General features: G+C 42.8%; 2 protein-coding genes across 2 annotated transcripts; both read right to left on the bottom strand.

Annotated features, from left to right (window-relative positions):
* Positions 1 to 2,120: 2,120 nt before the first annotated feature.
* Positions 2,121 to 6,020, bottom strand: LOC101774780 (disease resistance protein RGA2). Its single transcript, XM_004954887.1, has one exon. The coding sequence runs from the start codon at positions 6,018 to 6,020 to the stop codon at positions 2,121 to 2,123; it is 3,900 nt and encodes a 1,299-aa protein (XP_004954944.1).
* A 1,723-nt stretch (positions 6,021 to 7,743) lies between these two features.
* Positions 7,744 to 11,061, bottom strand: LOC101769106. The gene is made up of 6 exons (XM_004952479.4): positions 10,487 to 11,061; positions 10,184 to 10,373; positions 10,003 to 10,083; positions 8,819 to 8,926; positions 8,470 to 8,739; positions 7,744 to 8,177 (listed from the first exon to the last, which is right to left on the bottom strand). The coding sequence occupies exons 1-6, from the start codon at positions 10,999 to 11,001 to the stop codon at positions 8,082 to 8,084; spliced, it is 1,260 nt and encodes a 419-aa protein (XP_004952536.1). The 5' UTR covers positions 11,002 to 11,061; the 3' UTR covers positions 7,744 to 8,081.
* Between the last annotated feature and the right edge of the window lie 1,566 nt (positions 11,062 to 12,627).

Genomic DNA, 12,627 nt, shown 5'->3' with positions numbered 1-12,627 from the left:
CGTGCATAACGTTCAGCTTGGCCCGTGGTAGGCGACGTGGCGCGGCCGTGGCCGTCGCGCTGGCCGGCATGCGCGAGAGCCGGCGGCAGGACGGCACTGTCGCTTTGTTCCTTCTGTTCTTCTTTCTTCCTTCCAAACCAACATGTTCACGCCTCAATTGCTCAAAATGTTCCATCTCAACTCGTAGAACTCATTTAAGTAAACTTGTAGAGTAGTCCAAGTACTCCATTTGATAGATTGGCCTCCAACCCAAATAAGCACCCTAAGATCGAGATTTTGAAGCTCCAAGTTTCTGTCAAAATTTCCTGTTAACTGAACCTCCACGATTCAGTTTCGACAATCCTCAAGTGTGGTCATTTACCCTCCTTTGGACCCAATTTCAGTGGCCCAAACTTATGCCATATAGTCCAACCACTCACCATTTGTGCTCTACAACTAATAAAGATTCTATTTTGCACAAGAAACCATATAACGTTTACACTAGATTTTTCTGAAATTGGCTCCAAACATTGCTAACCAATGCTGTTTTTCAGACTTAGAATTATTTCAGCAAGGAGCCCGAAATCTGCTCATTTGCTGACTTTTGGCTCCATTTTGAATTCAAACCTTCCACTTTCTCTGGAGGACAACATTTCATTTACCTTCTCCATAGTCCATATTTCACTAATGTCCAAAAACATCTGCTCACTTACAAGGAAAATTCTCCAGAAATTGGCTCCAAAGTCATGTACTCAACATCATTTTCAGACTTAGAAATTTCTCGCGTCTTCTCGTCTGAAATCAGCTCAACCTGCCATCTTTGGACTTCAGTATAAATGTGAATTCTCCACTTTATCTGGCCCACAACATCTTACTCGGCTTGTCTAAAGACCATATTTCATTAATGTTCATAAACGTTTACCCCCTTACATGGAAATTTATGCAGAAACCCATTTCGAAGTTGGGCACTCGTTATGATTTCCAGATTCGCATATTTTCGGACGGACAATAGTAACTTTGTTGATTCCTTCTTCGATTATATTTCCGAGAGGTCTAGGACTTGAATTAGATCCCAAGCTTCACCCTTTTGAGTTCTAAATACTCTCAAGTCTCCATTTCATATCTTAGCCAAATCTATCCAAATTTGAAACTCCAAATTGCAAATTTGCTCAAATTTGACTTTGGCTCAAATTACCTTCCTCTAATCCAACTTCACCATTAACTTCTTAATATTATTCTTAAGCTGTCATTAACACTGGGTGTTACAGCATCGTTCTGAAGAAAGGCCTTTGCTATACCCGTTTTCCACCTCTCAGTTACTCTGACTGTACCAGCTACTGATCTAATACCACATTTCTTTTTTTTTCCCAATCTCAAGATCATGAACACTTGTCTGTTCAATATTGACAACGGTCACATTTCATACCGTGAACTGGGCCAGCTTGTTCTGGTTTGGTTCTTGTATTGTATCAACTGGATACTGAATTTTATGTCCTTCTGCACTTAAATTCACAAATTGAGGTACAAGATGGATGCTAAAGATGGATAGACATCTAACTGCCTTCAAGTATACCTGGAACCTGATTCAAGCATGTGCATTCAGCCATTCACTGAAAGTGCCTGCAAGGCACGAAAATATGACAGTTTTAGAAGCTGAAAAATCCGTGCATAACTTCAGTTTATACTTATTTTGATAAACCAGTGACAAACGTGAAATGGCAGTGGCACGCAGTAGGAACTAATCGGAACATTTAACAGGAAACATAAATGAGATTAAGTGATTATCTTGCAACTAATCACAGTTAAATCTAAAAGGTATAATTAATTATTATTTATTTCTTACAACTTGTTGATAATTTTTAGTTAGCTTTGTCATCATTGAGCATATGATGCCATGGTCCATAGATATGAAAATACAAATACACATCTGGCTTGCTAATATTAATTACAATTCAGAAAGTAAATGGACAAGCGTGATAGAGAACTGTAGAGTTCCAAGACGTACCAGCACATGCGTTTCCAAGACTTACCAGCAAATGCATTGCATCGGAGAGTGCCATAGTGCAAATGTAGCAAAGGACTTAGACAAGCTTTGTTGTAACATATCCCATTTGTGACATACTGATACAATGTACCACATATTAGGAAATATCCACATTGTGAATATGTTCAACCTTGCCCCAATCAGGGCCTACGTTCTTTTTGCACAGCTTCTTGAGATTAGAGTGGCAATTGTGGATGCGTAGATTATTCAGAGATGCAGGCATATCTGGAAGCGTTTGAATCAGATTTGCATGGGATATCTGCAATGACTGCAGGGAGGTCAGGCTTGCCATCTCTTGTGGTAAGCATTGCAAATCAGAAGCATTATCCACTACTACCTCTTCAAGGGCTTGACAGTTGCGCAGAAGCCATTCCTCAGGTAAAAGTTTTAGTTCAGGACCACCAGAAATTCGAAGCCTCTTTACAGTGGTTATGCTTCGTAATGGCTCTTTGAGTAAGAGAGATGAGTGGTCAATATCAAGCTCACAGAGCTCCAAGGTACACCCAGATAAATCAGCACTCTCTGCTGACTGAACAGACATGTCTTCAACAAGTCTGTCGCAGCCACTGATTTGCAACAACGTGAGTGAAGGGAGCCCCTGAATTCCATCAAGTGATGCTAGATCTTTGCAATCCCAGATGGCTAGATTTTCAAGACTTGTCAATCCTGCAAAGGCTTCTGCAGAGGGGAAAGATGTCATCGCGCAACCAATAAACATAATATCAGTTAGCCCTGTCAAGCATGCAAATACGTCTGAAGGCAGTGACAGCATTGCACAACCATCTAAATACAGCCGTTTCAGAGATATGAGACCTAGCAAGGATTTAAACAGTAGCGATTCAGCACTGCTGCATGATCCTAGTGTGAATGATCTTACTGTAGGCGGCAACCTGATCTCTCCTGTCATCAAATTTGGACACTTCAGTATTTCGAAGGTCTTCAGGTTAGAAAGTGAACACAAGGAATCTTCTGGCAGGCATGACAGACTCACGCATTGTTTGATGGACAATTCCTCGAGAGCAGGAAAAGAGCACCCCTGCCACAAAGTTGCCAGATCCGGGCAGTGAGAAATCACTAACTTTGAAAGAGACAGGGCCGGTGATGATGATGAACTTGTATCGGAGGTCACAAACAATGGCGGCAGAGCCCTCAGGCCAGCGCAATGAATTTCAACATGTTGAATACTGATAGGTACAATTGGTACATGTCTCAACTCCTTACAGTTGCGCACTACTAGTGTGTCAAGCCTAGGAAATAAGTTCTCATCATCCAGTCCAACCCATTCAGTGCATCTTGGCATGTCTTCAATCTCTAGTACCTTAAGGGATCGCAGTCCATGAGGCTTATCACTCCCATAAAACGAAGAATCCACACGGTCGACTGATTCCATGTTACTTATGTAAAGATACTGGAGAGAAGGTAACTGCCCAATAGGTGGAAGACGCTGCAGTACTTTACAATCACACAGACAGAGAAATGTCAAATTAATGAGTTCGAGACTTTCCAGCCAACATGGAGATCGAGAACCAGGATATCCTTGAATCTTCAATTTACAAGAGTTGGGATGTGGTTGAAGTTTGTCAAGAATCTGCTCAGCTTTGCTTGGGTCACACGAGTCAGATGAACTTGAGCCAAGTTTTAGTAGGTCTTCAGGGCGTGGAGACCAACTAAATGTGACTGCAGATAGCTTCTCTTTTTGGTCCAACATGACTTCAGCAGCTTCCTCTGCGCTGTTTACCTTGTCAAGACCTGAAACATGCAAGTGGCAGATGTTCTTGAGATTCTTGAGTTCGCCGATAGTGTAGCCGCTTTGCTGTTGGATCTGGAAATCATATAGCTCACATAGAGAAGTCAATTTTCCTACATAAGGAATCATAGGCATTATGCCATATGATAACTGTAAATGGCGTAAATTCACCAGATTGCATACTCCCTCCATTTCTCCCTTTACAGGAACTGCAAATTGGGGACTATCAAACTTCATCATTTCCAGGTGGTATAACTTGTACACAGAGGGTGGGAACCAGGAGAAATGTGTCATGTTTTTTCGACCCCAGATGAGAGACAAGTAGCGAAGGTGCACCATAGCATTAACTGTTTTAGGCAACTTGCAGGTAGAGTTTGTGATTAGGGACAACACCCGTAAGCTTGTTGCCACACTCAACACTTTACCGACTATGAGTTCTTGGTCTTCCTCATCTTGGTCCTGAAAGTGCATGATAAGGGTGCGCAGTTTCTTTACTTGAGAAATCTGTTCAACCACAGTAGGACTTGTGAGTTCAATGCACATGTGTCTAACAGTCTTTGGTATTATTCCAGAAAAATTTCTTTCAACTCTGATGCATTCATTTACTGAAGCAGAATGTGCCAACTCATGAAGAAGATCATGGATAACATATTTTTCTTCGTAATATTCATCAAACAAGTTGCATTTTATAGCACGATGAGAACGAGGCCTCAATTTGATGTCGAAAAAAGATTTCATGGTTAATGTATCCAAATACTCCATCCCAACTTCCTCGGGCATCATGCCACCCCCCACATGTTGGATCAGTCCTGAACCCATCCATAAGTACACCAACTCTTTCTTTGTGAACTCATAGTCTTTATGAAATAAGCTGCAGTATCTGAAACATGCTTGCAAATGAGTTTGTAGATGATGATAACTTAACCTTAGCACTGTCATGATCCCTTCCTTGCCCTGTGGTATAATATAAATACTTGATGCCAAAATTTTGTTCCAAGTGCTACTGTCCCTTTTGCTGTTCAACAATCCACCGAGAACTTTCGCTGACAGTGGAGACCCACAGAGTTTGCCAGCCATTTTCTTGCTGATCTGCTGCAGATTTCTGTAATCATCAGGATTAACACCGAAAAATGCATGACTGTTCAACAGAACAAGAAGGTCAGCTTCTTCTAGTCCACTCAATCTCAAAGACTGGCCGTCTACCTGCATTGCTCTTGCAGCAAGATCAGCTACTGATTGCATTCGAGTCGTCATCAAGATCTTACTTCCTTTCTTTCCATATCTCAATGGTCGTACTAAGTTATCCCAATAATCAACTCTCTGATCATTCCACACATCATCAAGTACAAGGAGGAATGTTTTGGAACTCAATTTTTCCTTGAGGGCCTTGTGAAGAGCATTTAGGTTTAGGCCCACAATGTTTATTTCTTCTCCAGTTATGTCTTGAAGAATCTTTCTTATTAATCTTTCAACATCGAAATCAAAAGAAACAGAAGTCCAGATGATGAAATCAAAGCACTTTATCACCTCATTATCATTGCATATAACTTGAGCAAGCGTTGTCTTCCCCAATCCACCTATCCCAACTATAGAAAATATAGGGACATTGTTGACAATTTGTTCAGGTGCACTGTTTTCAGCCTTGGTCAACCAGTCAACTAAAACCTTCCTCTCCTCCTCCCTACCAAGTACCATGCTGGGAGGCAGTGAGCTTGTTTCGCGCTGGTTCCTGGAATCCACCGCTTGTCTGTGATTCTTCATCTTCTTGTTATCAAACTGATTGAGAACATGGAGAAAACGCTCCACACCAGAAACAGCATCATCTAAAGTCCCGACAGCACTTTTCAACCTCTTCAGCGACCCAGTGTTGAATGCATGATTAAACTGCTGGACAAACCTTCCCTTGAACTTATGAAAAGAGCCACTCACCTTGTTATCTCGCATTTTCACCTCTTCCTCAAGCTTGTAATATTCTAGCTCATCAAGCGCATCCTCAGCTTCCTCAACGGCATCTCTAAGCTGCCACAACCATGCATCTAGTGCCTCACTTTGATCTCTGATCTGATCTGTGTCGACAGCATCAAAGATCACTTGGATCTGAGGAACCAGTTCCAGCAGCCTTTTCTTGGTACTTTTCAACCCTGCGTCTTTCTTGTTATCCTTCAGGTAATCGAAGGCCTTGTTGATGATATAGGAGATGACTGAAGTTGCAATACCTTTCCCTGCAAAAGCCGCAGCTGCAGCAGCCATGGCTGGATTTTTGAAAGACTGAAGAAAGGTATAACACAGTGGAGAAAACTAGAAAGAGGCGAGGCTTCCTCCTAGATGCATATCCTGGTTGGGGACTGGTGGACAAATTCAACACATTTTAAAACTAAACGATGGGCATCTGTACTGTATTCGCAACTAGGTTGTAGAAAATTAGCATGGGGGAGCAGTTGACTCGGTTTCCTTTATTAATTATATCCACTAATAATTGCTTAGTGATGCTACATGACGTGTCAGTAGCTTCAGCCTTCAGCTTTTTCTGAACAAAGGTAATGAAATTGCACCGCACCCATTGACCCGTACTATTCAAGTTTGTGAAACTGAGCCCTTCTACTTGAGTTCTGTTCCACGCCTTGTTGACCCGTGATTTGAACTGTACCAATAAAAGTAGTGAAGTATTCTCTAAGTCTTAACACTAGGCCCGATTCCTGGAGGTTACCGATTGTCAACCCACAATTAGGAGTTTAAGACTGCCATTGTTAATTGGCACACCGCATCCTCATAACCACTCTTTTGTGACAAACCAAATAGTCTAACCTAATCAGAGGAAAATCAAGAAGCGTTGTTGCATGAGACGGAGCAGCATATCACAGTGAGGACACAGGGGTGCGTTTGGAGTTGGAATGTACCAGATACTTGAATTGGAAAGAGACTGCATGTCTGCATGGAGCGTGTGGTGGAAGGCAACGGGTGCCACTGCCAGGCCGCGCGTGGCCGGCCTGCCTCCCCCGGCAATCGCCCAGGAGGATGCTGTAGTTGAAGGCAGAAATGCGGAGAGGTCGCCAACCAACCAAGGCGGTTTGTCCCTTCATCCCGATCATTCCATCGAGCACCCGGCGGGCGATGGGGTTGCCGGCACGTCGAGGGAGCCCTCTTTGGCATTTCGTCGAACTCGTGGTGGGCTGGCCTGTGGGCATCGAGGGTTCCGAGCGCACCGACCAGTGTGTTCCTTCAGCTTTGAACATGCGAGGACAGCTTTGCCAACTACAGGCTCACGTTTTGGCACAATAAAATAAGGCAATTTTCCTGACGGAAATGCTACCAGAGCCCAAACTTTGGTTCGTGCAGGCACATCACATAAACACAAGCAAGACGTGAAGAATGATCTACTTCAACCCAACAGATTCTACAATCCCATCTTATAAGGTTCATCCAGAAGGAAAGCCATTTGTTATTCTCATCTTCCATGTGCTGAGAAGAGTTCTGGTGCTCCCGCAGCATCAGATGCTCCCAGCACTATATCGTGCTGCATCGTCCAGTATGCATCCAACGAAAAAAAAGTAGCGTCACCATACTTCTAGTATAAAAAGTACTTTAAGCATTTTTATGTCTTTTATTACTACTTGTACAAAAAAAATTAATTAATAAAGTAAAGGTATCAGTTATTTATAAACACAGTTACTATTTGCTGAGTAGTGCCAGGAGAGGCAATACCGCCTTATTGGCTCCACTTTAGGTGAAAAGGTATCTTGGTTTCAGATAGTTTGTGGTGGTAAACTAAGTGAAGTTTTGTTTGGTGCTTGGATGGGCGAAATGAACTACCAAGTTACATAGACAAAAATGGATTTGTTCTTTCCGCGCGACTCACAATGCCTCGCCAACCAAAGAAACCCGAAGTGGGCAACGTACTTCTGGCAGAAAGGACATCTAGTTATGTGACAGGATTGCATGTAGGTGAACTGTGAACACACGAGCATCTTCCTTGTAACCGAGGTCGGGAAAACCCGGTGGAGGTCCATGACTTTTGCCGATACCAATACCAATCAAAGTATCAAACGACAGGGTGCAAGCAACCAATCGACACGCGATGCAGCTCTCAATATCAACCCCATCGCAGGGCCAAGCTTGAACCAGGGGTCTGAAGTTGCAACTTGCAAGTACAGCACCAACCATCCAATTCCCATACAGTAATCCCACCATCACATATCACGAACCAAAGATATATACAGAAAGGCTGAAAGAAATCAGCTCCGTTGCAGTTCCAAGGAAGGCACCGTCAAGCTTCTCCATCGAACCATTTGCTCGTCAGTATAGCTGCTGCGCTCAAGGCACGATCTTGTAGTTCAGAGCATTGTCCCATACCATTTGAACCACAGGCTCCAGCATCTCCTTCAGAGAGGTTTCTTCTGGATCAACATCCTGTGAAATCAAAGAAAATGGTATGATCAGTTTGCATACAAGTCAACAACAACTAAGTACCACAACGTTAGATAAGGGGAAACCTAGTAAAAACATGACATACAAAACAGATTCAGACCACGCAGTTTACCCTCTTTTCAATTATATTGCAACTCAGGTTAGAATGTACTATATAGATAATAGGTTGTAGGCACCAAAGTGAAATGAGCATAGCAAACATAGATTTGTAAACCATCAGTAACTTGCCACAGAATAGTAAAATGCAACTATATCTGGAGTCGATTTTACTAACCTCCAGTCTTCGAGACATGCCAATTAGTTTGAAGGTAACTTCATTGGAAACTTCCCCAGCTGAGGTTTGGTGATCGAATCGGTCACCATGCCTCAACTTGAGCCTTAGGGTTTCATTTCTGAAAGCCTTGTAGTTTGTGTGCCACACCCCAACTATGCTGAACCTCTCACCAATGGACTCTTTTCCAAGTGGCCATCTAAGTCCCCCTTTCACATCAGGATCAATAACAGCAGAAGACACCAAGCTCTTTAAAGCATTTTCCACTTCAGGCTGCAAGTGGTATCAAGTTAGTCTGAAAATATATTGGATCTCAAAAGAAAGGATCAAGGTGTTCTTAACAAGAACTTACATCAAGGGTTTTCAGGATCCTTTTTGTACATAACATCAGCCTTAGATCAAGATCTTTGAAAAGGCAGGATATGTCTTCCACCAAGTGCCGTACCTTATTCCATTCAACCTGCATAAAAGGTGTCAGCGCTGAGGAATTGCAAGCTTAGGTATGGTTTGAGTGACTGATTGAAATGAATTGCATTTGAGAACACAAAAGGTCCCATTTATGTGAAGTACACCCATCCTATAATCTGACTAATTACCCCTGTACCAGGTAATATAGAAATTCATCTACCTACTGCAATAAATACAACAATGCAATAGCCTGGGGAGAACGTCGCAATTACAAAAAAAATAATTACAAGGTGGTTAGCACAGCTGCCTTCAATTCTTTGCTAGCATGTAGTCATGAAACAGGAGAGAATCTTTGTTCTTTCAATAAATAAGGTGAGTCAATTTGAGTTCGATTTGTAACTCTGGTTTTGAATTAACAGAAAAAAGAACATCAAAATTAAGAGTAAACAGTCCAATGAAGATAAATTTGATCTATGGCAATCCTAAACAATGAAAAGCAATGTGGCTGACTGGCTGCTTCCAAGAAAGTAGCATAAACCCTTTTCTATAATGCAGAGTACAACTACAGACCTTTTGACAATATAACTACCTAGATAAGTACATGAGTACTGTAAGTAGACACAAAGTAAGGCATGCCAGTATGCTTCTTAAGGATCTACAAGCTTGGACAGATCTGGGGTTTGGAGACAGGGCCATAGAAGTAATCGATCCATAACAGTGTCAAAGGCAAACATGTTAATTCTTTGCATTTCAGAATGTGTAACCTATCAACTTTTCATATACAACATGATATTGGAGATCTAGAATAGCTACAATTGAGTTATGGAAAAACCCCAAAATTCATGATTTTATACACCAATTATTTATGTGATTAGATGTGTCTAATCATCAAGCACTAAAAACATTAAACATGTATAATATCCTCAGGATTCATGATTTTGTGGAGCCAGCAGTTATACTAAGAAATTCAAGACATCAATCAACACTTTTTTTATGTTAGATAAAAATCAAGATATGCCACTACCTCAAAGCCGATGAAGGAAACAAGTCACTTAAATCATTGAAACGAGCTGCCAAAACATAGTGGAAATACAAAGGTCATGATACAATGATTAACGGTAAACTCACTTTATGGATAGCAAGGCTCCCATCTTCTTCCACAGTGCATTTGCAAGATATTGTAGAATCGCTGTGGTGCTTGTCAAACACCTGTCACAAAATTGCAGACACCAAAACTCATTTACTTATTTGAACCCAAAACAAGTCATAGTTCAGATTGCATTGGAGCTTTATAGGACAAGGACCAAACCTTCACATGGTAGTGCTCCTTGGACGAATCAAACTCCAGCGCCATCCTCTTCACCACGGATTGCTCCATATCATCCAGACACTCATTGGGCACATTCGTGTAGAACGATTTATGCAACTGGCTCTTGGAACCACCTTCCCCTGCTTTCGCGGCCTGGCGTAGTGTCTCTAAGGAGACAGGTGATCTACCGCTGCAAGACAACATCCACAGCAAGTCGTTGCAATCAGCATTCATCACAAGATTGTCGGGAAGCACGGGGCCAAGAATTGGTAAGTGGGATGGGCAAACGAAGAGAAGACTCACGGCTGGGTCTGGAAGAGCACCTTTCCCACTCTGGCCACGAGATTCAGCTTCACCAACTCTTCCTCCTTGGGCGCGTAGCTCGCCTTGGCCCTCTTCGCGGCGGCCAGGAGGTCGGGCAAGAACCTCTCGGCGATGGCGGTTACCGCGGTCGCCGTGGAGCCCGAGGAGCCTTGTCCTGGGGAGGAGGCGACGAGAGCGAGGGGCTTGGCGCCGGTCTTGCGCTCGATGGGGTCGCAGGGGAAGGGCTCGAGGCGGAGGGTGGGCTCCTCGCCGTCGCTGTCTTCGGGGCTAGGGAAGAAGGGCGGGAGGGGAGACCAGCGGGATATGCAGCCGGCGGCGTGGATGATCTTGTTGGAAGGGAGCGGGTGGCGCCCGCCGCCGACGCGGCCGCGGCCGCGCGGGGAGGAGAGGGAGAGGGAGCGGAGGGAGGAGGAGAGGGACGGAGGGGGCGGATTGGGGGTGGGCGCGGAGGCGGTGGAGCTGGGGTGGCGCTTGTGAGGCGGGAGGTACGCCATGGCCGACGGCGGTGGCGGCGGGCGCCGGCGAGGAGGTTTTGTAGCGGGCGCGGGGAGCGGAAACGGAAGTTGGTGGAATACGAGAAGGATGGAATTTATTGCCAAAAAAATTTTTATACAGTTTTGCCATATACACCCGGCATTTACTGATGAATCTTTTTACATTCTTGTAACCGTCTGATGTCAGCTATTTATTGTGCATCTACAGTTCCTATTTTAAATATTATTGGAATTGTTTTCACTATTTCCTTAAATACGTGGATTTTCTACATGATAATTTGCACTTGATCTTGAAAAAACCTAGACCCTCAAAAGTTATATTGTGTTGCAAATTTCCTATCATGGCGAAGCGTAACATAAAGATTATATCACGGATGATAGTTCTTGATGATCAAAAGCAATAGAATAAAGACATCCTCCCACTTCTCATCTTGTAACAATACTCACTTATTGCTATAAGGATGAAAAGGAACTAGCACAATTTCATAAAAACTCTATATTACCGGTTTATGTACGTTTTTATCCCTTTTGTGTGTATTTGATCGTATCATTTTCATCATGTACACAATCCTCAAAAATACACACAAAAGGGATGAGACATAGAGTCTTTTTATATACTGTAACGATACATAAAGAGACTTCGTGTAATGTGAAAGTTGCACCGCATTACTAGCTTTGCAGGAAGTTTTTCTTACTTCCTTGTACCATGTGCTGGTGCAACCTTTGATATTTCCAAGTATTTTTAACAGCATTATGTACCTCCATCATTAGTAATGATCTCATATTAGTACATCGAAGCACATGGGTGTACATATAAGAACACATGGACACCAAAGTTGTTAGCTTCTATAGTTAGTCAGGTGAACATCATTGTACTCATGAGATAGGATGTTACTTAGATTCGGGTCCGCTCACACTGCAACCCTATAATTTTGCTCCGCTCCACACACAGTCCGGCCCCCATGGTTGTTGAGCAACCATCCAACTGGATGTTGAACTTCGCTCGTGCAACTAGTCGCATTTAGTCGCATTGTCTGCCCTTTAGCAAGATCCCCAACCTCTCCCGAATCCAGCGATGATGAAGGGATTTCATTGTGCAGTATCACCAGCAATTACTCCCCCGAGGTAGTCCACCATGCCCTGCTCCACACACACGCCGTTCGACTACCATGTTAATTTTTTATATAGTTTTGCGTAACATCACCTATTGTGCATCTAGTTCCTATTTGAAATATCTTTTGAATTGTTTTCACTATTACCCTAAATACGTGGGTTTCTACGTGATACTTTGCACTATATACCGTTGCAAATGGATTTAATATTATTGTCACTGGAAAATTCTTTTTCTAGGCACTCAAGAGTTACATCGTGTTCAAAATTTTCTATCATGGTGTAATGCAGAGATGATATCATGGATCATAGTTCTTGATGACTAAAAGCAATAGAATAGAGATTCCTCCCACTTCTCATCTTGTAATGATACTCGCTCATTCTTATAAGGATGAAGTGGAACCATCACGCTTTCATGTACCTCAACAACGTCTTGCAACACAAATCATCATGCACAACACCTCTACTCTAGTACTACTTGAGTGTCACTACAAATTGTTGAACTCTTGTATGCTC

The sequence above is a fragment of the Setaria italica genome, chromosome I, assembly GCF_000263155.2.
Source record: "Setaria italica strain Yugu1 chromosome I, Setaria_italica_v2.0, whole genome shotgun sequence".
Taxonomy (NCBI): Eukaryota; Viridiplantae; Streptophyta; class Magnoliopsida; order Poales; family Poaceae; genus Setaria; species Setaria italica.
Note: the sequence above shows the minus strand (reverse complement) of the source record. Positions and strands in the feature narration are given on the sequence as shown.